This window comes from Acomys minous, assembly GCF_964271855.1.
Source record: "Acomys minous genome assembly, chromosome: 11".
Taxonomy (NCBI): domain Eukaryota; kingdom Metazoa; phylum Chordata; class Mammalia; order Rodentia; family Muridae; genus Acomys; species Acomys minous.
The window spans coordinates 9,226,372-9,250,470 of record NC_140492.1 but is presented as its reverse complement, the minus strand read 5'-3'; the positions used below and the strand labels follow the sequence as shown (position 1 = coordinate 9,250,470).

Genomic DNA, 24,099 nt, shown 5'->3' with positions numbered 1-24,099 from the left:
ATAGATCTCATCAGATGATAGAAGCCGTTAGGATAGTTAACTCCATTTAAGCTTTTTTTGATGGGGGGTGTGGCACATTTCCTTTTCTCCGTTTTGAAAGTACTTTCATTAAATATAGACTTATTTGGGGTATCTCTTTCTTAGGCTTATCTTTTAAGAACAATTAAAATTAATATGATGAAAGTGTTTTTTGTGGTAATTTGTACATTTATGTTTCCATAAGTCATGGACACTTATTTTCTACCATCACTTTGGGTACCATTCTCCTGTCCAACGTTTATGTTACTGCTTCAATACAGATTATCATTGAACTGTCTCTCATGTTTCTGTGCAGAAGTGTTTCAGTGATTCCTCACACACATGACTGCATTGCTACATACAATTTTACATTGCATTTGTAAGATTTGATTAAGAAAAGATGTTATTTTTAGAACATGATGGCTTAGCCCAGATAAATAAATACATATTCAATCGTAGGTCGAAGCTCATTTGATTTATCAAATCCATTGCTGTTTTATTTGACTAAGGAAGCTTTGAGAATCACATTAGGACTTCTACATGAATTCACAGCTGCTGGAAACATAAAATACTTTTTTAAAAAAAAGAACATTTGACAAAGCTCATGTAATTTTTACTAATATAAATAAAATGAAGCCGGGCGGTGGTGGCGCGCGCCTTTAATCCCAGCACTCGGGAGACAGAGGCAGGCGGATCACTGTGAGTTCGAGGCCAGCCTGGTCTACAAAGTGAGTCCAGGACAGCCAAGGCTACACAGAGAAACCCTGTCTCGAAAAACCAAAAAAAAAAAAAAAAAAAAAAAAAAAAGAAAGAAAGAAAGAAAGAAAAAAAGAAATAAAATGATGTAGCATCTGCCAACCTTGTAGCTCTGAGTCTTTCTAAGACTTGTAGATGAAGAATCTGGCACAGACGCTCCCAGCAGGTAACTGGGGCGTGTAGCCACCTGTCAGTACATACATGTAGGAGAAAAGAAAGAGGAGAGGAAAGTGAACAGCTGCCAATAGGAAATATACTATTTGGGCTCTTCAAGAAGATCATATTACTACATTTTTACCACAAAGCAGAATGTTTCTGGTATGTGAGTCTATAAAACTTAGGCATGGGACATTTTATGGCTAAATTTAGGATATTCATTCCATTATTCAATTGTATATTCACATATAAGACTTGTTAATGTGTACTTTTCCTAGCAAAAGATTTAACTAAAAAAGAAATCAAAACCATAAATATAATAATAACACTAATGAATTTTCTACAAGAATATCTAAACATAGCAGTATTATTGCTTTAAAAGATTATTCTCTTTCTCCATCAAATTTTCTTCATGAAAATCAATTAATAATACATCTAATGTGGTTGAATTCTAAGTCAGTAGTATATTGTTGTTCTAAACTAACAAACCCCTAACTCTATTAGTCTTATACTCTTTTAAAGTTGAGAGCTGCAAAGATTCTGACTTTATTCTTTTTCATTGTTGTCTTAGCTGTTGTTTCTCTTAAATATGCAAATAAATCCTAAAGTAACTCTTAACATTTCTACAATACCAACTGAGATTATGGCATAGACTATGGTGAAACTGTAGAGCGTCTGAAGACTCCAATTTACCAATATGAACCTCTGCCACACACAAGCAAAAAGATTGGATTATTTCATATTATTTTGTACTTTTTACTTCCCTCATTAAATTTCGTTTTGGCTTATGGCTTTTGTATTGAATTCATGTTCATATTGTTCATTGCTAATGTTTAACACAAAATATACATTTTATGTTCATCCTGAAAAAAAGAAGAACAATATCCACTAAAACAAAAAACATGCAAAATAATGTTTCTTAGGAAACAGTAGACCTTATGTAATAGGAAAGTTACATGTGTAATAGGCAGCACTGTCTCCTATAAGTGAGTCTGCCAACTCTAGTGCCTGGCCATAGGTTGACCCTTGTTCTCTACCTTTGACTTTTAGATTCTCAAGAGCATCAAAAAAATGCTAATAAAGACACTAGATCTATGTAAGTAGATGTGGAAAATCTCAAATCTGTACTTGGATTGGAATTGAGACGTGATCAATATCTCAGTCTTGAACAGAACACAGACAGCAATGTGGTATTAAGATTTACAAAGTTCTCCATTTATACAACAGAGGAAGCACGTATTTTTAGAATCACTAACAAAGATGTACTTGGAATCCCATAGTTCAGTAGTAAAGTCACCTAGGTACCAACTAGTAAGATATTGCCTAACAAATTTCAAGATGAAAGAAATGAGAGTAAGACAACAAAGGCAATTACAGACATTATGCATAAAATAACCATGGCAAGTACTTATCTAGAGAACACAATTATTTATGCATTAATGGTAAATAGGTATATTGGTAACTTTGTAACTACATTAATGTCTCTAGTCATGAACTCCATTCAGAGACACTAATAAATCCTAAATGCACATCTTGCTGTGAAATGAAAAGTGTATTAAAAAATGGAGTAAATGCTCATAGGGTATCAAGTCTCTTCTCGGTAACCTGCTGTCCTTCCTCTGATTGCCACCAGGTCTCCCCCTCCAGGGGACATGGTCAAAGGTGAGGCACCAGAGTACATGAGAAAGTCATATCCCACTCTCCACTCAAGTGTGGAGACTGTTCTGACCATTGTCTAGATCTGGGTAGGGGTTTAAAGTTTACTGCCTGTATTGTCCTTGGCTGGTGCCTTAGTTTGAGCGGGACCCCTAGGCCCAAATCTGCCTATCATAATGTTCTACTTGTAGGTTTCAGGAACAGTCATAGGGGAGGGGAATAAGGGGAAAATGGGAGGGAGGGAAGAATGGGAGGATACAAGGGATGGGATAACCATTGAGATGTAACAAGAATAAATTAATAAAAAAAAATTTTTAATGGAGTAAAAAGCATGAGAAGAATTTGCCTCCAGTGCAATTTGTCATAGAAATTAGGCTAACAAGAGCATGGCATTTCATGACTGGGAATTTATATGTCACACATTTTCCTGTTTCTCTTTGGGTTATTGAGACTCCGACATAATGTCAAGAGGATTCTTAACTATGAAAACATCTGTGTTCTTAATAAACTGTGCATCCTTAAAATGTGAGTTCATGTAAAGCATGAGGTTGAAACCTGGCTGTCATTTGATTTTCAGGCCATGGAAAGTCTTGAGATGTCATAGGCAGCTGGTGGCATTCACAAAGAAGTTTGGAATCTGCTCAGCTAAGCTTTTCTACTCTCAAAATTACGAGGCATTATGGATGCTACTACGTTGGGCTGAGCTATGGCAGCCTGGGCTATGGCTGTGGCAGGTATGGATATGAGATCTGTCCCCATGTTGCTGTAGAAGATTCTACTGAGGAGCTTCTGGAGCTGCTCAGCCTATAGAAGCCTCTCCTACTGCCTTCTGCACTTTCTTAATGTCCACCCATGACATAAATAACTTATTTGCCTTGCTGAACAGTAAAAACAAAACATTGTAGTGCTATGTTATTTATAACACATGGTGCTTCAGACCTAACATGTTTCCTATATAATATTTTAGCATTCATAAAAATGTTACAATTTGAGAAGGTCTCACTTTGGCATTTGTTGAAACTAAACAGCTTCAAAGACAAAATTTTGTTTTATTTAAATAAAAGTTATATTGGAAACCTTCATCTTGCATTTTTCAATTTTCTCTGGTTAATGCACATTTCACCTTCATGTATTTTTTTTTACAATTAGATGCAGGAGTGGTTGAACTCCTGAGTGAATGTGTATTTTATGATCATGAACACACCCATGTCATCAATGATCACAGTGCCTCAGATCCATAGGAACAACAAAGCTTTCCCTGGGCCAGGCTCGGAGGAATGATAAGGCCCTGCCCTGGTACAAGAGCAGATGTTGACAGTGTGTGCAGAAAGTAACACTGTGTCTCTGACATCTGAGACTGGAGACTGCTCCCCACCTAGATAAGCTATCTATCTCCTCCTCTGACATGCTATCTCAGCAGCTGTTGTTGAGTATCAGTCAGAGAATAGGGCCCACACAGTTCCATATTTTCTCTATATGTGCCTATGTATGCCTGACATTTCTCTCTCCTCATCACCTCAATTAAGTCAATCCCTAAGCCATGCAACTCCGAGCAGCTAAGAGAAAACTTTCTAGATATAAGCACATGCATTTAGAGAATGCATATTTTGTTCTCATGTATGGAATCAGTTTGTGTGGTGGGTAATGAGGTGACTCAATTCATCACTACAGAGCATAAGGCTCAGATCAACCATAGCCCATCCTTCATTGAACCCTTCTGTCACTATAAGAAAAGCACTGCCGTGTGATTTACATACATCACTTCAATTGGATAACTTTCTTCAATTAGAATAAGATTGATGAATAAACTATCCTGAGTCAAATATAAAAATACTATAGTACATTACAAAATACATGCAAAAGATTACCAGCAGAATAATTTGCATGTGCCCTGTGGTGGCTAAGCCTTACTCTTTATATTTACCCTTTATATTTCCAAGGAACTCTTCTTTGGTCACATGACCCCAAGCCTGGTAGTAAATGACATGTAAAATACTATAGTTGTTCTTTTAAAAAAATTTTTAAAATTTTTTGCTGCTTTAGAATACTATGAACAAATATCTCTCAGTACCATACATCATTCAATGTCTACATCTCTGTTCTCAACAGAGAAAAAAATGAAAAATGATCCTATTTCTCTATGGACCCTATGGAAGAGGGGAAAGAGTACTGCAGGAGACAAAGCAATCAAGGACAACACACACACACACACACACACACACACACACACACACACACACACACAGGCTCACAGAGACTGAAGTGACAATCGGGAAGCCTGGGTGGGTCTGACCTAGGTCCTCTTCATACATGTTATGGTTTTGACACTTGGTGTTCTTGTGGGACTCCTAACAGTGAGACTGGGATTGTCTCTGACTTATTTGCCTGCTTTTGAGACCCTTTTCCTTCTACTGAGTTACCCATTCCACCCTTAATATGAAGGAATGTGCCTAGCCTTATTGCAGCATGGTATGTTAAGTTTGGTTGGTGTCCTTTGAATACTGGCCCTTTTCTGAAGGGAAATGGAGGAGTCTGTCTTGGGGAGAGGGAGATGATGGGGGAGGGACTAGGAAGAGAGGATGGAAGGGAAACTGCAGTTGTGGTGTAATATTTGAGAGAATAATAAAAAGAAAGAGGGAAGGAGAGAGGGAAGGATGGAAGGAAGGAAGGAAGGAAGGAAGAAAGGAAGGAAGGAAAGAGGGAAGGAAGGAAGGAGTTGCCACAGTCTGAAGGCAAGTGGAAACAAGTGAAAACCCCAGAGATTTGTGGGAGGAGCCCCACAATTTTAATTTTGGAAAATTTTAATTTTGGAAAGTCAATGTGATGCCTCTATGAAACCCACATGAGGGATAGTAACATTTGTAGGTTTGTGATACAGGATGACATCAGTAAATGATAGAAGTGGCAGAATATACAATGAAATGAGCAATAGATGCTGTAAATAGTAAAATTGGGCAATCTTGATGAAGAGGACATAAAGGTTATTTTCACAGACCTGAACCTTTCTTCACTACTATATATCAACATGAGCTGAACCAAATATTTTGAAAGACTAGAGTTAACATCTGTTAATGAGTTCTACTTTAATTGCTCATATAAGATATCTTCTGTAACTGTGAACCTTCTCTATCAAAACACCCATTATGATTGCATATATTAAGGCTTTAAGTAATGTACAGTTGACAAAATTAGCTCTGAAGATTTATATGGATGCATAGATGATATATACATAGATAGATAGATAGATAGATAGATAGATAGATAGATAGATAGATAGTTCAGATTCAAACTGAGGCTTAGCTCTATTGAGTCCATTATAGAGTATGTACACTTATATACAGGGGTTGGAAGAAAGCTGGGAATAGAATTCAAGGCCTGTGGATACTATTAAGTGTTCGGGAACTTGGGTATGGCTCTAGAAAATATACAAAAATTTTTAAAAAGTAGTCATCCAATGATATTTCTGGAAAAATATTCTGAACTTCATTAGAATTAAAAAGTTGAGGAAGGAGCAGCCAAGTAAACTGTGAGTTTTTTAACAGATATATCTTTACCACTTACATGTGGGAGTACAAAAAACATGGAACAACATATATAATTTGTTATCAAAAAGTGTTCATTGATTTTTCTGGATATATAAAAATAATACATACATGAAATAAGTGATACATAAAATCATTGAGTTAAGAATAAATCTGAACTATACTTATGTAACAGAGTTAATAACATAAGCAACACTCAGAAAATATATTCTTCCTGTAAGATTTATCCTACATTAGCAAAACAAACACCTTCTTCTTATATAGAATATTTAAAAACAAGTAAATACTAAAAAACAGAAAATATTTTACTTATTTGAATTGTACCAAAGAGTACATTTATAAATATAGAACGAGTCAGTCTTGAAAATAGACCCAGAATTTCACAACACATTTTTATATTTGGCTTTATGATCCTGACATAGGAGCACAATTATCTCAGCTATGAAGCCTTGTGTGTTCAGAAAATCACAACACTCATGATGTTTTCAGAAGCATAGTGCAAAGATGTGTGACATTATAATGCCTGTGGTTTCCCCTCAACAACATCCCAGGTGTATAAAAGGCCCTTGGCAGATGGTGACACCCAGACTAAAGAAACTTACTTCTTGTCTTTCTCTGAACACTCAACTCCTGACAACATGTGTTACTATGGTGGATACTATGGAGGCCTGGGCTGTGGCTATGGTGGCCTAGGCTACGGATGTGGCTGTGGCTATGGCTGTGGCTATGGTGGCTATGGTGGCTATGGTAGCTATGGTTATGGCTGTTGCCGCCCACTCTGTTGTAGAAGGTACTGGTCCTATGGCTTCTACTGAAGATTTTCTGCAGCTGTTCATCACAACTGTCTTCACATCAGAAGTTCTTAATTTCATAAGTTCCACACTCGTACAAAACTATTTGAGGAAAATTAAACAAAACACATGCTCAACTATTTCCTCATCTTCAATATTACTGCATGAATATTTGCAGAAAGGCTATGCATTGTCATCATAATGGCTTGGAAAATGTAATACCCTGGCATTCTTACCCATTTTATGAACAAATATGCTTTTAAATAAACAATTTTCTTGAAAATATTGTTTTTCTGTAGTGTTCCTAAAGATGTTATTAATGTTTATGTATTTATATCAGTTTGGTTAAATATATTGATTGCATCTAAATGACAGGAGTTGAGGACAAAAAAAGAGTAAGATAGGAAGGAAGGTAGGAAGGAAAAAAGTAAAATGAGAGAAATAGCTAAAAAAAAAAGGAGGGAAATGAAGCAAGTTAGAAAGAAAGAGAAAAAGAACCAAAGAAAGAATGGACAAATGAAAAATAAGTACAGAGAAAGAAAGAGATGGGGAAGAAGAGACATGGGGAGAGGCAGAGAGGGAGGGAGGGAGAAAGATACTGGACATAGAATTTTCTCTTTAAGCATTCTTCTATTGGTAGACATTTCTACCTTCATATTGCTGCTATTGTGATGTCACAATGAATCCAGGAAGACAGATATTTATCTGACACCAAATTCTTTGGGCTATGAAAAAATTTGAGAACTATCACAAGTTAATTCTCTGAATATTCTAGGAAGACTATCCTTCCATGGAAGTTCACCACACACATTTCAGCTATGTGCTGGCTTCCCTTAACATTGTATGTTCTCTAACATGCATCTGTTTTCTAATATTTATAATAACAACTACAGAAACCAACTTATTGCAACTCTTGGTTATAATATGTAGATTCTCCATTGAAAAAGTATTTATGAATATTCTTTAACAACTATAACATCAATTTATTTTCTTCATATTTTTGTAAATATCCCATATAAGTTTTTGTTATTGACTTCCCACTCTTGGTACAGGATTATCCTGGTATGCAGAACTTTTTAGATGGGCATAAGCAGACTTTACTTTTTTATTTTCCTCGCTTGTGTTTTTGGAGTCACATTAAGTCATTTAGTAGAATAAGAAAAGAATAATTTTCAGTATGTATTCCACATGTTATTAGCTCTTAGAGAATCTTGTATGCTCTACTTGGATAAAATTAAAAAAAAAAAAAAGAACAGCAGAGCCTTTGAAACAGAAAAAAAAAAAAGAATAACTGGATTCACCTAGCATATATAGTATCTCATTTCAGTAGTTATCAGTGCTTAGTGTTTTCTTAGAGAATCTGGTAGCACCATGATAGTCATTGTCAAATTAATAGAGGGGCTAAAGTGTTCCATTCAAGGTCCATAGAAGAAAGAATGTGCTCTCTCAGTGCAAGAGGCCAAGCTGGCTCTTCAAGACATCAGGACTTCTATGAGCCTTCACTGTCAATCTGCCCATATCCAGTCTCAAACTAACCTTCCTCATTCATATAGATACGAACTGTACAAATATGCTGTAATGTCTGGAACTACTGTGCACCACAGAGTGCTCCTGTGCTTTAACCTAAGTTCTCCAAAGAACACATAAGTATTTTTTATATCAGTGAGAAAAATGAGTCTGAGGTTAATGTTACATGACTGACATGGTGAGGAATTTACTGAAAATCCTAAAATTAAAGTGACATTACAACCTGAAAAAAAATTAATGGAATTCTCTATATTTTCTCATGACAAACCCTTTATTCCTGGTCAACCTTGTGTCCTTTTTTCCCTTTAACTCATCAAGTCTAATTTATAGTGGCTATAACCTCTAGGATTGGTATCTACGATCTGAAGTGTGGTAGACCTACCAAGGACCACATCCCTAAAGAAACTGTCTTCACATGCTGGCAGCTATCAAATCAAACAGCTTCTTAGTTAAAAGTGGGAATTCATGACCACTTTCCCACCTCACGTTGAGACTTTGTCTTGCATCAGCTGCTTTCATAACTCTTATGAGTTCATACATGAAACTAGGCTGCTGTATAAAAAAATATGATCCTTTGTCCTTTAAAATATTCTTTATCTACTCCTCTATCTGACCCCAATATCTCTGTCTCTGTCTCTGTCTCTGTCTCTGTCTCTCTCTGTCTGTCTCTCTCTCTGTCTCTCTGTCTCTGTCTCTCTCTGTCTCTGTCTCTGTCTCTCTCTCTCTCTCTCTCTCTCTCTCTCTCTCTCTCTCTCTCTCTCCCTCTCCCTCTCCCCCCCCCTCTCTCTCTATCTCTCTCCCTTCCCACTCCCTGCTCTTTGGATTTGATGGTTCTATAGTCTGTGTCTGTGCATTTTGATCAGTTTTGGATCTCTATGGTAACCATCATCAACTGTAAATAGGTATTTCTCTTACAAACATTAAGAGGTGCACTAATCTATGGATATAGGAACATCATTTAATAGCAACACTGTTTAGTAGAACACTACAAGTATATTATACCACTAAAAACTAGGACGTGCCTATCCACAGGTTCTTGACCCAATAATGGTACCAGGTATTGGTTGCATCTTTTGAAATGAAACTTAAATTCAATCTGAAAGGAGTTTATTGCACCCAAGCTCTTCATATCCCTATTAGAGGTGAGCATGTGCTTTGACAGACCAGTCATTTTTTGAGATCACAGAGTTTGCAGTTTCTTAAAAGTGAAAAAGTATTTTATCTTCCAGTAGTATACAAAACAATTTATAGCACTAAGAAATCTTAGTGGTCAGGATGTAGTTTCCAAGTCAGTACAAGCTTGATCTCACCAAGATCTGTGACTAAACTATGTCTTCAGCAACAGTCTTAGTGTCAGATTCTAGAAATAAGAAAAAACAGCACTGGCATTAGCATGTAATATTTGGTGATCTATGAATCTCACTTGTCATGAATTTCCAAAAGGAAAATACATGAATGTGTGTCAATATATGTATATCAGAGTCTATCGATCAATGCATCTATTTCTAATATCAAAACCATGGTGCTTATTAATGCAGCTTTGTAGAGATCAAGATATTAATAGAAGGACATGTGCATGTGTACAGAATATGTATATTATATGGAAGCTTCTACAGTGACAAACAGATTTCCTACAACTTTCTTGTAATGTCCTCAGTGTTAGTTATCCCTCCTTTCCTGGATTCTCAAACACCAAGCTACTTAACCCTTCTCATTCCATTATAAAATTTACCCGTTGATACCACTGTATTCTATCTCAAGTCCTTTCATATATCTACATGGACCTTAACTAATATCTTGACATCTACAAAGTTATAGAAATAAACATGATGGTGTTAATTTTTAAAATAGATGACTAAGTTGGGTTTGTTTTTCCATCCTGGATCCAAGCTCTCATAATAGAGACTTTTGAGACTCAAAATACAACTACAAATACCTAAGCCATACACCTAGGCTCTCCTCTGACCAGTTCATAACGCAATAACCCATTTGTTTTCTTCTAAGTTCAGGCATGTGTCTGGATACCTCTGCTCAGGTATCATGCATCTGTCCCCCACACAGCTTGTCTGATTAATCCCCTGAACCTGACTCTACCTCAGAATCCCTTTGGACTCACAGATGCCCCACGTTCTTTCTACCCTTTCCCATAGGCTATGGGCTTTTTAACTCACAGGTATTGCATCCAGGAAATATACAAGATAGTCTCTCTACAATGAGTTAATCAATGGAATCTGAAGATGTATAATATATAAACTTATTATTACAGGAAAGTATTTTAGGGACTAAAAGAGCAGAAATATGTAAATGTGACCTCATGAAATTAAAAAGATCTGTATAGCAAAGACCACCACCATTCAAGTAAAAGGGGCCCTATATTTTCAGGAAAAACATTAACTAAATGTGGTTCCAAAGAATTTCAGGTTGGACACTGAATAATCAAAGGGAAATCTTTTCATAAAATTATACATGATGTCACCTCATTTACATAGACTTGTCTTTTTGTCAAACACTATAACTAAATGTTTATCTACAAATATTTTATCTCATAAGCATGTATTTTGTAAAGCTGTGAGAAGTTCAAAGTTTAAATCACTCAGAGATGGCTTTTCACTTTTCATACAAATATTCTCCCCATCAGCAATAACCTGAGATGAAGTTCACATGGCTTGTTTGGTTGATTTGTAAAGAATATATACAATGTGTTTTTGGTTTGGTTTTTGTTTTTGTTTTGTATTTTTTGTTTTGAGTACAGTATTATTCTGGCATTCAATCTAAACTTAGATGCATGCTGTGTGGGCGTATTCTGAAGTATAATCTGGCAATTATCCATAGAAGTTCATAGAGTAGCTATGAGAGAGATTTGTGGGTTCCATGTTCTCCTTGTGGAGCTCTTGTCCACTCCAAGTCCTTCTATTCCCCAAGTATTCCCCAAGATTCTCTGTGCTCTACCCTGAAGTTTGGCTGTGAGTCTCTAAAGTAAATCTACAAATGATGAAAACTAAACTTTCAAAATAATAAGTCACAATGAGATTATTCCCTATAGTTAATAGTAAAATAGACTTTAGAAAGACAGTGGGTCTTAGGGAACACATGAAGTAAGGGGAATCCCAAACAGTGAGAATGTGTATGGTGACTATCATTATAGAATATACTGTGGAGATTGCAGGATATTTACAGAATCAGTTTGTGTTGGTTCTCCATATTTAAGTATCATACAGAAGGATTTGAGGTCAGAAAAATATCCAAACTTCCAAATTCATCGTGACATCACCATAACAGCAATATGAAGATAATGTCTACCAAAAGAGGAATGAATGGTTAGAGACCAAGTTTCTCTCCCCAATCGTGTTCTTTCTTTTTACATTTAATTTTCTCACATTTGTTCACTAGAAAAATCACACATTTACAGCGAAACAGAATAAATTCACACACATAAATTTCACATTACTAAAAAAAGAAATGTGTTTTCAAGTAAATATTTTATTTTAACGCATATGTATATATTCACGTAATGGGAAATGATACAATCTGGTCACATTTGAAATGCATTATGATGGCAATGAAGAGCTTTTCTGTAAATATACATGCAATATGTTTAACAAAGAGGACCAGGCTCGGTGTGTTATATTTCATTAATTATTCCTGAGAGTGTTTAAATTAAGGTTGGTATTTATGAAGATATTTAGGAACATCTGAAGTGGAGAAAGATGGCATGAGCAACTGCAGAACCTCTTCAGTAGAAGCCATAGGACCAGTATCTTCTACAGCACAGTGGGCGGCAGCAGCCATAACCATAGCCACCATAGCCACCATAGCCATAGCCACAGCCATAGCCATAGCCTAGGCCACCATAGCCACAGCCCAGGCCTCCATAGTATCCACCATAGTAACACATGTTGTCGGGAGTGGAGTATTCAGAGGAAGACAAGCAGTAGGTTCCTTGAGTCTGGGTGTCACCATCTGCCAATGGCCTTTTATACACCTGGGATGTTGTTGGAGAAACCACAGGCATTGCAGTGTCACACATTCCTGTACTGTGCTTTGGAAAACACCATGAGTGTTGTGATTTACTGGAGACACAAGGCTGCATAGCTGAGATAATTTTCCTCCTATCTCAGGATCTGATGGTAAAAAATGGACTTGATATAATTTTCAGGCATCTAGGTTATTCTTCATGTAGTTTCTTGAATGTGTACCATGATTCACATTCAATCACTATATAGTTTTTAAAACATGAGTTGGGTTTTTATCATCAACACAAAATGTTTTTATTTTCTTTCTATTTTTCATTTTAAATTAATCTTACTTTGAGGATTATGTTTCTTGATTCTTCCTGATCAAGTTTATGATTGGCTACATAATTTGTTACTTGGTGGGTAGTTTCCATCTACGTTAATGTGTTTGGATTTATTGCTAAACACTTTGTTTTATTACATCATGCTTTTATCATCTCAGAATATATAATATTATTTATATGCATAAACTATGCATGGTATGTGTTCCCATTTGAAAGCCCACATGAAGGTCTTGTAATTATTAATTACAAAAGGATTATGGTTGAGGGGGTGAGCCAAGGTAGGTATTTGTAAACTTCTGTCTATATCATGGTCAAATTAGCTTTGCAGAGAATGTGTAGACACGTAACTCTATGAATTTATCCAGCATCTGAGGAAATTCATCAATACATGCTGTACAAGCATGAGGACATATTTAACAATCTCCAGAACTCATGTAAAATGATGGGTGTATTCACATTTTACACCCCAATGCTACATGGGTAGAATACAAGAGAATTGCTATGATGTACTGATTGTCAGCCTAACAAGTTGTTCCATGATAGAGATAATCTCATGAAAATAAAGTTGGCAGATAGATCAAAGAGCAGGACACAGTGTGCTTATTTGTCAATTATACAATCCATTCATTCAATAAAATACCTGTGTTCTAATACCACATACATACACAATACAAACATATCTACCTACATAGAATCGTGTTTACCTACATACATATGTACCATGTACATATGGGGAGTATGGACTACTTCTAATATGGACTCTGGTACCCACTCCTTGATCACTTCCACGTCATGGGTCAGCCTTGCCAGGCCACAGAGGAAGAAGATGCAGGCAGTCCCGATGAGATTTGATAGTCTGAGGTCAGATGACAGGAGAGGAGGGCTCCCCCTTTATAAGGACTAAGGGAGGGAAGGAGGGATAGGGGATGAGGGGAGCAAGGTGGGACTCAAGACTATGAAGGAGAGGGCTACAATTGGGATGTAAAGTGAAATTATTAAAATTTTTAAAAGGAACAAAAAAGAAAAATATTTATGATGATTCTATAATTATTTTAATATCAATTAATTGTCTTCATGCTGTTTTCAGGTACATATTTCACATGAATATTGGGGTTTTTTTTTTACTTCCAATCTTTTATAGAGAATAGTGTGTGTATTTTCATGATAGGCAGAACATTCTAGACGAGAATAATCAGAGTTTTCTTTTTTTCTGGTGCTTGAGCTTCTGAATTCACACTGAATCATTTAGGGGAATGAGCAAAGGCTCTTCTGCCCTTTGTATTATTTTTCTTACTAGTTCCAAGAAGATCTCATACAACATATTTAGATAAAATTCATATATTTTTCCTTGTCTTCAGACACTTGTTCATATTATGCCCAACTAACTTTGTGTCCTCTTTTTGTTTTCTTAAACTCGTCAAGTCTGATTTATGATGCCTACATTCTCTAGGATGGATATCTATCACCTGAAGTATAGCTTACCTAGCCAGGGCCACACCCTTAACATCACTGACTCTCCACTTCCTGACAGCTACCAAACAGCTATAGCACCTTTACTAAAAGTGGGAATGTGTGCCTTCCTCTTGACACCATGTTGGACATTTTCAGTGTTGAGCTTGTTCATGCTGTCACAGTCTCTCTGAGTTCATAAAAGCATCTGCCTGCTGTGTCTGGAAAACACTCTTTCTTTGAGTCACCCACTGTTTCCTCAAGAACAGATGAGAATACAACACTATTATTCTGTATATTGACCAGTTTGGGGTCTCTGTGATAATCACAACTACTGCAACAAGGCACGCCTCTGGTCAAGCCTTAGAGGTTCACGAATCTAACGGTATAACATTATTATTTAGAGTCTTTTTGAAAACCAAATCCATTTGTCAGAATGTGGCTGGTAACGTCTCCCTTAGTGTCTATTTTCAGATTCTTGTCCAACTAATGGCTTTGGGTTTGGTTTCATCTGTCATGTGAACTTATATTTAATCAGAAAATCATAGATTACTCCCAATCTGTTCATGTTCTTTTTAAAGCTGTGAACATGTATTGACAGTCTAGTCACTTTCTTTACAACAGAATACGCAGTTAAAACTGATCATGTGTTTTTCCCCAGTAGTGTGCACATGACCATTCAGCACTATGAAATCTACTCAGTCAAGGTAAAGCTTTGAGGTCAGTGCAAGCTTGAGTTCTTCATGTTCAGTGACTCAACAATGTCATCATCAATGGGATCTTTCTTTCATGTTTCCGAAGGTAAACAATATCATTGGCAATAGCCTGTAATTTTGCATGTCTATGGACACAACTGGTCCAGAATTCAAAAAGACATAAACTTTTCCTGGCACTGGGATGTTTCTTTGTCAGCCTACAGTGCCTAGGATGGGTCTTGTTGCTGCTTTACAGGGTTACTCCATTTTATTCTTATGTTACATTTTTAAATACATTTATTTTTATGCTTAATTTGTTTACTCCTCAATTGTAGCCCCCTACTTCATCACCTCCAGATCCTCCTTCCTTCCCTCATCCTTATTCCCCCACTGCCCTAGTCTGCAAAGAGGGAACCCTCCTCCCCTCTCATCTGACCTCAGCCTATCAAGTATCATCTGGACAACCTGTATCCCTTCTCTTTCTGTGGTCAGGGAAGGCTGTCTCACCAGGTGTAAGTGATCAAGGACTGGGCAACAGAGTCCATGTCAGAAGAAGTCCCTACTCCCCATATTATGGGACCTACAAGTTAACTGTTCTGCCATTCCTCTACATCTAAGCAAAGAGTCTAGGTTCTCACTATGCATGGATCTTGGTTGTTGCATCAAGTCTCTGCAGCACCTACCTCCCACCTCCCTGCCAATATTTATTGGCTCCATTGGTCTCCTTATAGAGCTCTTATTCCCTCCAGGTTCTCTTATGCCCCAACTCTTCCATAAGATCCCCTACATATCATCCCAAAGTTTGGCTGTGAGTCACAGCATCTGCTTAGATCCTCTGCTGGGTGGAGTCTTTAAGAGGACCTCTAAGGTAGGCTCTCATCCTGTTCCTTCTCTTCAACTGCTTCCAGTACCTACTCTGTTTGCCCTTCTGAATGAAAACTAAGCATTTTTCCTAGGGTCCTTCTTGTTATTTACTTTCTTTAGGTCTGTGGATTGTAATATCTACCTGTCTGTTTCTATGCTAGTACCATGCAATTTTTATTACTATTGCTCTATAGTACAGCTTGAGATCAAAGATGGAGATACATCCAGAAGATCTTTCATTGTATAGGATTGTCTTAGCTATTGAGGGTTTTGTTTCTTTTCCTTATGAAGTTGAGACTTGTTCTTTCCAGTTCTGTGAAGAACTGTGGTGGTATTTTGAAGAAAAACAATTTAAATGGTCATATATCTCCAAAGGAAATAGAAACATCATCAAATATCTCCTAACCAAAAGTCTCTCAGGGCAAGAAGGATTCAGCACAGAATTCTGCCAGACATTCAGAGAAGAGCTAATACCAATTCTCTTCAAACTATTCCACAAAATAGAAACAGAAGGAAGATCACTGAACTCATTCTTTGAAGCCACTGTCATCCTAATGCCTAAACCACACTAAGACCCAACAAATAAAGAGAATTTCATACCAGATTCCCTTATGAGCATTGATACAAAAATACTCAATAATATGATCATGAATTAATCCAAGAACACATCAAAAATTTCATTCACCATGACCAGGCTTCATCCCAGGCATGCAAAGGTGGTTCAGTATACTGAAATCCATTAATTAATTAATCATATAAACAAACATGAAGAAAAAACCACATGATCATCTAACTAGATCCTGAAAAATCATTTGACAAAATCCAACACCCATTTAATTTTTAAAACCTTGAGAGATCAGGGATACAAGGCACATACCTAAACATAGTAAAGGCAATATGCCACAAGACTATAGCCAACATCATACTAAATGGAGAAAACATAAATCAGTTCTACTGAAATCACAGTCAAGATAAGGCTGTCCACTCTCACCATATCTCTTCAATATAGTACTTAAAGTTCAATCTAAAGCAATGAGACAGCTAAAGGAGATCAACCAGATACAAATTGGAAAAGAAGACATCAAAGTATCATTATTCACAGATGACATGATATCACATATAAGTGACCCAAAAATTCTACCAAGACACTTCTACAACAGATAAAAGCCTTCAGCAAAGTGGATTGATACAAAATCAACATCTTAAAAAAATCAGTAGCCCTCCATTATATAAAAGGCAAACAGCTGAAAATGAAATTAAAGAAATGACACCTTTCACAATAGGCACAAATAAAGTATCTAGATTAATCCATTTTTTTTTGTCTTTCTACCAGATACAGGCAAACTCTACATATTTCTATACATAAAATTGTGTTTTATTTGCCAGCAATGGTGAGGGTCACCTTTATGCCAGCACTCAGGTGGATCTCTGTAAGTCTGGGGACAGCTTATTCTACAGCATGAATTCCATGACCGTTACACAGAGAAACACTGTTTCAGAAGACAAACAAACAAATAAAATATTTACATAGACTTGTCTCTTTGTCAAACTCCTTAACTACATGTTTAACTACAAATATTTTATTTTATAATACATGTATTTTTGGTAATTTTGTGAAAAGTTCAAAGTTTAAATCTTTGAAAGAGGGCTTTTCACTTTTCATCCCACTATTCGCTCCATCAGCTACAAACTGAGACAAAGGGCATGTGGTTTGTGTGGTCTTTTTAAGTCTATATGATTATTTTTGTTGAGTTTTGTTTTGTTTTTGTTTTTGAAGGAGGTATACTGGCCATTCCATCTCAACATGTGTGCATGTTATTTATCCATAGAATTTCTGTAAGCAGGTACACGTATTTGCTATATAGGGATGTTCTGAAGCATATTCTGCCTATTTATCCACAGACTTCCTATGAGGAGGTACGTGTATCTCCATGTCTTTCATATGTGTATGTGCATGTGTATATGTATGTATGATGTGTGTATGTAAGAAATGAAGAAATGTGTCATGTATGTGGTGGTGGTGGCACACAAGTATTTATGTAAGTGAATGGATTTGTGTAGTTGCAAAATGAGCACACTGTGTCCTGTTTTTTTCTATTTCTACTAACTGTATTCCCATGAGATTGGCTATCTTGAGGAAGAATTTCCTACGCTGACAATCAGTACATCATAGCAATCCTCTTGTATTCTCCCCATGTAGCTCTGGGGTATAGAATGTGAATACACCCAACATTTTATTTTGGTTCTAGGGATATTTAAAATGCCCTCATGCTTGTACAGCAAGTATTCTTATTTCCCCAGGTGTTGAATCAACTCGTAAAGTTACATGTTTATGGTTCCTCTGCATAACTGACTTGACCACGATTTTAAAGGAAGTTTACAAATGCTTACCTTGGCCCACCATCCCAACCTTAATGCTTTTTACAGTAACATCTACATGACCTTCACATGGTATTTCAAAGGGAAACACATGACATATATAATTTATGCATATAAATAGTCTTATATGTTCTGTTGATTTCGTAGGCACCATCTAATGAAAGAAAAGAGCTTAGCAATAAATGCAAACACATTAACTAGATGGAAACGACTCACCATATAACTAATTAAATAGCCAATAATAGAAGGAAAAAGTGACACTTTGTGGGGGTGATAAAAACCTAACAGATTTTAAAAGATTAAAAACTAATGATTATATCATTTGACAGAATTATATGCTGTAATCCATAAACAACATGAAGAATGACATAGAGACCTTAAAATTATATCATATCCATTATCTGAATATGGGATCCTGATGTAGGAGCACAATTACCTCAGCTATGCAGCCTCGGGTGTCTAGTAAATCACAACACTCGTGATGTTTTCCAAAGCACAGTGCAGGTATGTGTGACACTGCAATGCCTGTGGTTTCCCTAACAACAACTCAGGTGTATAAAAGGCCCTTGGCAGATGGTGACACCTAGATTCAAGAAACCTACTGCTTGTCTTCCTCTGAACACTCCACTCCTGACAACATGTGTTACTATGGTGGATACTATGGAGGCCTGGGCTGTGGCTATGGTGGCCTAGGCTATGGCTATGGCTGTGGCTATGGCTGTGGCTATGGCTGTGGCTATGGTGGCTATGGTGGCTATGGTGGCTATGGTGGCTATGGTGGCTATGGTGGCTATGGCTATGGCTGCTGCCGCCCACTGTGCTGTAGAAGGTACTGGTCCTATGGCGCATACTGAGGAGAACCTACTCATATCATCTTTTTCTACTTCAGATATTCTTCAATATCTTCATAAATTCCAACCTTAACTTAAACTTTCCGAGGAATAATAAAAGAAACACAGAGCAAACCTACCCCATTCTTCTTATTCAATTTGATCACATGAATATTTGAAGCAAAGTTCTTCATAATGCCTTTTGAAATGTGACCTTTTTATCCATTTCCATTATGTGAATATAAATATAAATAAATAAATAAATATACTTATAAATAATTTGTTTTAAAATTGTTTTCTCTTATTGGTTTACTGATTTTGAGATGTATGTTTGTGACTTTTTATCTGTTTGATTGTAAATGTATGATTGTGTTTGAATGAATGTGAGAGTAGTAAAGAAAAGAATTAATAAGAGCAAGAGGGCAGAGAGAAGGAAACATAAGGACAACGCATGCAGCAGTAAACCTAGACCTCTTGTTCAGATCTAGCCAATGGACAGCTCATTCTCTCCATGGTTGTGGGAAGAGTGCGACTGCCTCAGACATGAACTCTAATGCCCCAGATTCGATCACTTGCCCTTGGTGTGGAGACACACAGAGGAAGGGGAAGCAGGCTGTCAGGATGAGACCATATGGAGGAGGAGGTCCCCTTCTGTCAGAGGTCTAGGAGAGGGGAATAGGGCCAAAGAGAGAGGGAGGCAGGAGGGAACATGAAGGCACAAATGAGGGGATAAAAGATGATAAGTAACCTGAATAAATTATAATAAAAAAGGGAGAAATAGGAAAACAATCCTTCTGTTGGTGGAGATTTTTACTATCCTCATATTTATGCTATCATCATGTCACTAAGAATGTGCGATCCAATCCATTTGTCTGCTACTTACGTTTGGAGAACTAGCACAAAGTATTTCTGGAAATATATTACCATCCTCACAGTCCCATCTGTAATGAGTGTCACCACACACATCCTCACTGTGAAAGGCTTTCCTTACTCATCTGTTCACTAATATCTATTTTCTTTCTAATATCCATTTTATTAATTATTATAAGTAACAATCTCATTCTAATTTTGACTTACAATTTCGAAAATTCACCTTTGGTCTTCTAATGATTTTCCTTTGAAAAATATTTAGGATGCTTCTCTAATTATTTATTTCTAAGATATATATTATTTTATTAATTTGTTCTTGTTACATCTCAATGGTTATCCCATCCCTTGTATCCTCCCATTCTTCCCTCCCTCCCATTTCCCCTTATTCCCCTCCCCTATGACAGTTCCTGAGGGGGATTACCTCCCCCTGTATATGCTCATAGGGTATTAAGTCTCTTTTTGGTAACCTGCTGTCCTTCCTCTGAGTGCCACCAGGTCTCCCTCTCCAGGGAAAATGGTCAAATATGAGGCACCAGAGTACGTGAGAAAGTCATATCCAACTCTCCACTCTACTGTGGAGAATGTTCTGTCCATTGGCTAGATCTGGGTAGGGGTATAAAGTTTACAGCCTGTATTGTCCTTGGCTGGTGCCTTAGTTTGAGAGGGACCCCTGGGCCCAAATCTGCCTATCATAATGTTCTACTGGTAGGTTTCTAGGACCCTCTGAATCCTTCTACTTTGCCATTCTCCCATGCTTGTCTCATCTAGAGTCCCAATAGGATGTCCTCCCCACTGTCCCAGTTTCCTGGTAATTGAAGGCTTTCATGTGACATGCCCCTTGGGCTAATATGCAGATATAAGTGAGTATATACCATTTGAGTCTTTCTGCTTCTAGGTTAACTCACTCATTAGGATCATTTCTAGCTCAATCCATTTATCCACAAATTTCGAGAATTCCTTGTTTTTAATAGCTGAACAGTATTCCATAGTGTATATGTACCACAGTTTCTTTATCCATTCTTCTATTGATGGACACTTAGGCTGTTTCCATGTTTTAATATCAATTAATTTTCTTCATGCTTCAGTCTTTGTAGATGGTTCACATGGAATTTTGATTGTTGCCTTCCTATTTTTTGTATAACATAGTGAATATTGACCTGCTATAGCCTGTTTCTTTTTTTTTTTAAGTCTACACAATTTTTATGTGTTTTCTTGTTGCTTTTGAGTGAGTATACTATGGATTACACCTAAAATTGTGTTCATGCTATGTATGCATATTCTGAAGCATATTCTGGGAATAGGTATGTGTATCTGCATGTATTTCCTATATGCATGTGCATTGCATATGTATGTATGTATGTATTTCTGTATGTACTTTTTGTCTCATGTATTTGAGTGATGTTAGCACACAGGTAATTGAGTAAATGAATGAATGTGTACAGGTGCCAAATGAGCACATGTGTCATGGTATTTGCTCTGTCTACTACCTTTATCCCCATGAGAGTAGGTCTTCAGGAGAACAATTTGCTAGGCTGACAATCAGTAGGTCACAATAATCCTCTTGCATTCTACATGTATAGTGCTTAGGTGTACAATTGAATACACCCATCATTTACATGGGCTCAGGGGATTTTTATGAAGGAGAGATAAACATGTTTTTTGTTTAGATCACAAGTGTGGGATGAGAAAAGGATTTGTGAGAAAGCAGGAAATGTTTATCTCCTTAGAAGTCAAACCACCGTGTGGTGGAGATTGGTTGTTAACCAGCTTAAAAACATCCTTGAACAAATTATTAGAGGACATATGAATGTGATCCAAAAACAGAAGGCGGGGCCTTTGAAGACTTGGATTAGTAGTAGCTGTTCATCATTCCACTTCGAGACACTCCTAGAGAGAACCACTCAAGGGACAGCTTCGTGGCTCAGGGCTCTGACTGAGGCTCTAGGTTCCAGTTGCTCCAGGCTCCAGCAGAAGAAATCCTACTGACTACACCAGGAGAATCATTCCTTGGAACAGATATCCTTATGGTTTGATTAGTGTATTCTTTAATCTCCTTTTCCTATTGTTTAGGTTAGTTGGGTTATAATCTAGGTACTCTCTGTTAATAAGTTCATAATAAAATATAATTGTTAAGAAGTTTGAGCCTACAGTTTTAATCAGGTCCTCATGCTTGTACAGCAAGTATTCTTATCCATGGACTCATTTCCCCAGCTCTTGGATAAACTCATAAAGTTACATGTCTACAGTTTCTCTACAAAACTAACTTGATCTCTATTAAAAAGAAGTTTACAAATGCTTACCATGGCTCACCTCCCCAATCATAACGCTTTTCACATTACACCTACAGGACCCTCACATGGCCTTTCAAATGGAAACATAACATGCATAGTTTATACATATAAATGGTCTAATATTTTCTGTTGATTTTAAAAGCAATCTGTTATTTAAAAGTGCTTAATAATAACTCCAAACACATTAACAAAAGATGGTAACTATCCACCAAGTAACAAAAAAAGTACCCAATAATTAGCTTATTGATCATGAAAATTACTTAAGAACATAATGCTCATAAGATTCATTTAAAATAACAAAACAAAAGGAAAAACTGACCTTCTTTCATTAGTATAATGACACTCAAAATACATTAAAGGAAAAAACTATGTAATGGTTTATATTATCTGACAAAATTATGTGCTATGATCAGAAAACTGCATGAGGAATGAAAAAGAGACCTAAAAGTTATATCATATTTATTATGTGACCATGGGATCTTGAGGTAGGAGCACAATTACCTCAGCTATGCAGCCTTGTGTGTCCAGTAAATCACAACACTCGTGATGTTTTCCAAAGCACAATGCAGGTATGTGAGACACTACAATGCCTGTGGTTTCCCCAACAACAACCCAGGTGTATAAAAGGACTTTGGCAGATGGTGACATCCAGACTCAAGGAACCTACTGCTTGTCTTCCTCTGAACACTCCACTCCTGACAACATGTGTTACTATGGTGGATACTATGGAGGCCTGGGCTGTGGCTATGGTGGCCTAGGCTATGGCTATGGCTGTGGCTATGGCTATGGTGGCTATGGTGGCTATGGTGGCTATGGTTATGGCTGCTGCCGCCCACTGTGCTGTAGAAGATACTGGTCCTATGGCTTCTACTGAGGAGATTCTACATCTACTCATCCCAACTCTCTTCACATCAGAATTCCTTTAATGCTTTCATAAGTTACATTATACTAAACTATTTGAGGAAAATTAAAGAAAATACATGCTCACCTATTTCCTCATCTTCAATTTTTCTGCAAGGACATTTACAGAGGGACTATTCATTGTCATCATAGTAACTTTGAAAATGTGCTCCACTTGCTGTCTTCCTTTTTTTATGGACACATATGCTTTCAAATAAAGTATTTTCTTGAAAATACAGTTTTCTATAGTTTTCCTAAATGTGGGATGAATGTATTTGTTTATATCTACCTGGTTACATAAGTTTAATTGTATATAAATTTGAGAGGAGATGAGAAGAGAAAAAGATATGTAAGTAAAGTAAGAATGAATGAAAGAAAATTGATGAGAGAGAAAATGAGGAAGAAAGGAAGGGAGGGATGGAGGGAAGAAGGAAGGTAGGAAAGCAGAGAGAGATGGAGAGGACAGAGAATGGTCTCTTTAAACTTTCTTCTATTGGTAGACATTTTTATTATCTTCATAGTGCTGCTGCTGTGGTGTCACAATGAATATTGGGAGTACAGATATTTCTTGGGGACCAAATAATTTTGTCTGCTATGAAATATTTGAGAATTATCACAAGTTAATTCTCTAAATATTCTGGGAAGACTAGCCATAGTGCCTCCTCCTACAGAATGTCATTACATGCATTCCCAGTGTGTGCAGGGTTCCCTTAACTTCATATGTTCTCTAACACCCATTTTCTTTCCAATACCTATTTTAATAACAACTGTGGAGAATAATCTCACTGTGAATTTCAGTTAAGATTTGAAAATTCACCCTTGGAGATCTGTAGCTTCCCCTTTTGAAAAATAGATTTCCAGTAATTCTGTAACAACTGTAACATCAATTTATTTTCTTCACGTTTTTTATTTGAGCGTATTCCATATAAATTTTTGTTATTGACTTCCTACTCTTCATAATGTGTGTGGATTATTCTGCTATATAGAAGATGTTCACAAGCCGACTTTACTATTTTATTGTTCTTGCTTGTGGTTTTAAAGGCACATTCAATCATTTATGAGACTAAACAATGAATCT

The 24,099-nt window shown here is 36.8% G+C and overlaps 4 protein-coding genes and 1 long non-coding RNA gene across 5 annotated transcripts in view; 3 read left to right on the top strand and 2 right to left on the bottom strand.

Moving 5' to 3' along the window:
* The window catches only part of LOC311608235, a 379,567-nt gene that overhangs the window by 125,586 nt on the left and 229,882 nt on the right, over positions 1–24,099 (bottom strand). The window lies entirely within an intron of this gene.
* Positions 6,720–7,204, top strand: LOC311608223 (keratin-associated protein 20-2-like). Its single transcript, XM_084800581.1, has one exon. It carries the CDS (start codon positions 6,767–6,769, stop codon positions 6,941–6,943), a length of 177 nt encoding a protein of 58 aa, XP_084656707.1. The 5' UTR covers positions 6,720–6,766; the 3' UTR covers positions 6,944–7,204.
* On the bottom strand, positions 11,907–12,388 carry LOC311608228 (keratin-associated protein 19-7-like). Its single transcript, XM_084800586.1, has one exon. It carries the CDS (start codon positions 12,339–12,341, stop codon positions 12,180–12,182), a length of 162 nt encoding a protein of 53 aa, XP_084656712.1. The 5' UTR covers positions 12,342–12,388; the 3' UTR covers positions 11,907–12,179.
* On the top strand, positions 18,704–19,097 carry LOC311608214 (uncharacterized protein). Its single transcript, XM_084800572.1, has one exon. The coding sequence runs from the start codon at positions 18,769–18,771 to the stop codon at positions 18,982–18,984; it is 216 nt and encodes a 71-aa protein (XP_084656698.1). The 5' UTR covers positions 18,704–18,768; the 3' UTR covers positions 18,985–19,097.
* On the top strand, positions 22,778–23,282 carry LOC311608227 (uncharacterized protein). The gene has a single exon (XM_084800585.1). The coding sequence runs from the start codon at positions 22,825–22,827 to the stop codon at positions 22,993–22,995; it is 171 nt and encodes a 56-aa protein (XP_084656711.1). The 5' UTR covers positions 22,778–22,824; the 3' UTR covers positions 22,996–23,282.

Coding starts and splice junctions, on each gene's coding strand:
- LOC311608223 (XM_084800581.1), top strand. CDS start 6,767: ATGTGTTACTATGGTGGATACTATGGAGGCCTGGGCTGTGGCTATGGT.
- LOC311608228 (XM_084800586.1), bottom strand. CDS start 12,341: ATGTGTTACTATGGTGGATACTATGGAGGCCTGGGCTGTGGCTATGGT.
- LOC311608214 (XM_084800572.1), top strand. CDS start 18,769: ATGTGTTACTATGGTGGATACTATGGAGGCCTGGGCTGTGGCTATGGT.
- LOC311608227 (XM_084800585.1), top strand. CDS start 22,825: ATGTGTTACTATGGTGGATACTATGGAGGCCTGGGCTGTGGCTATGGT.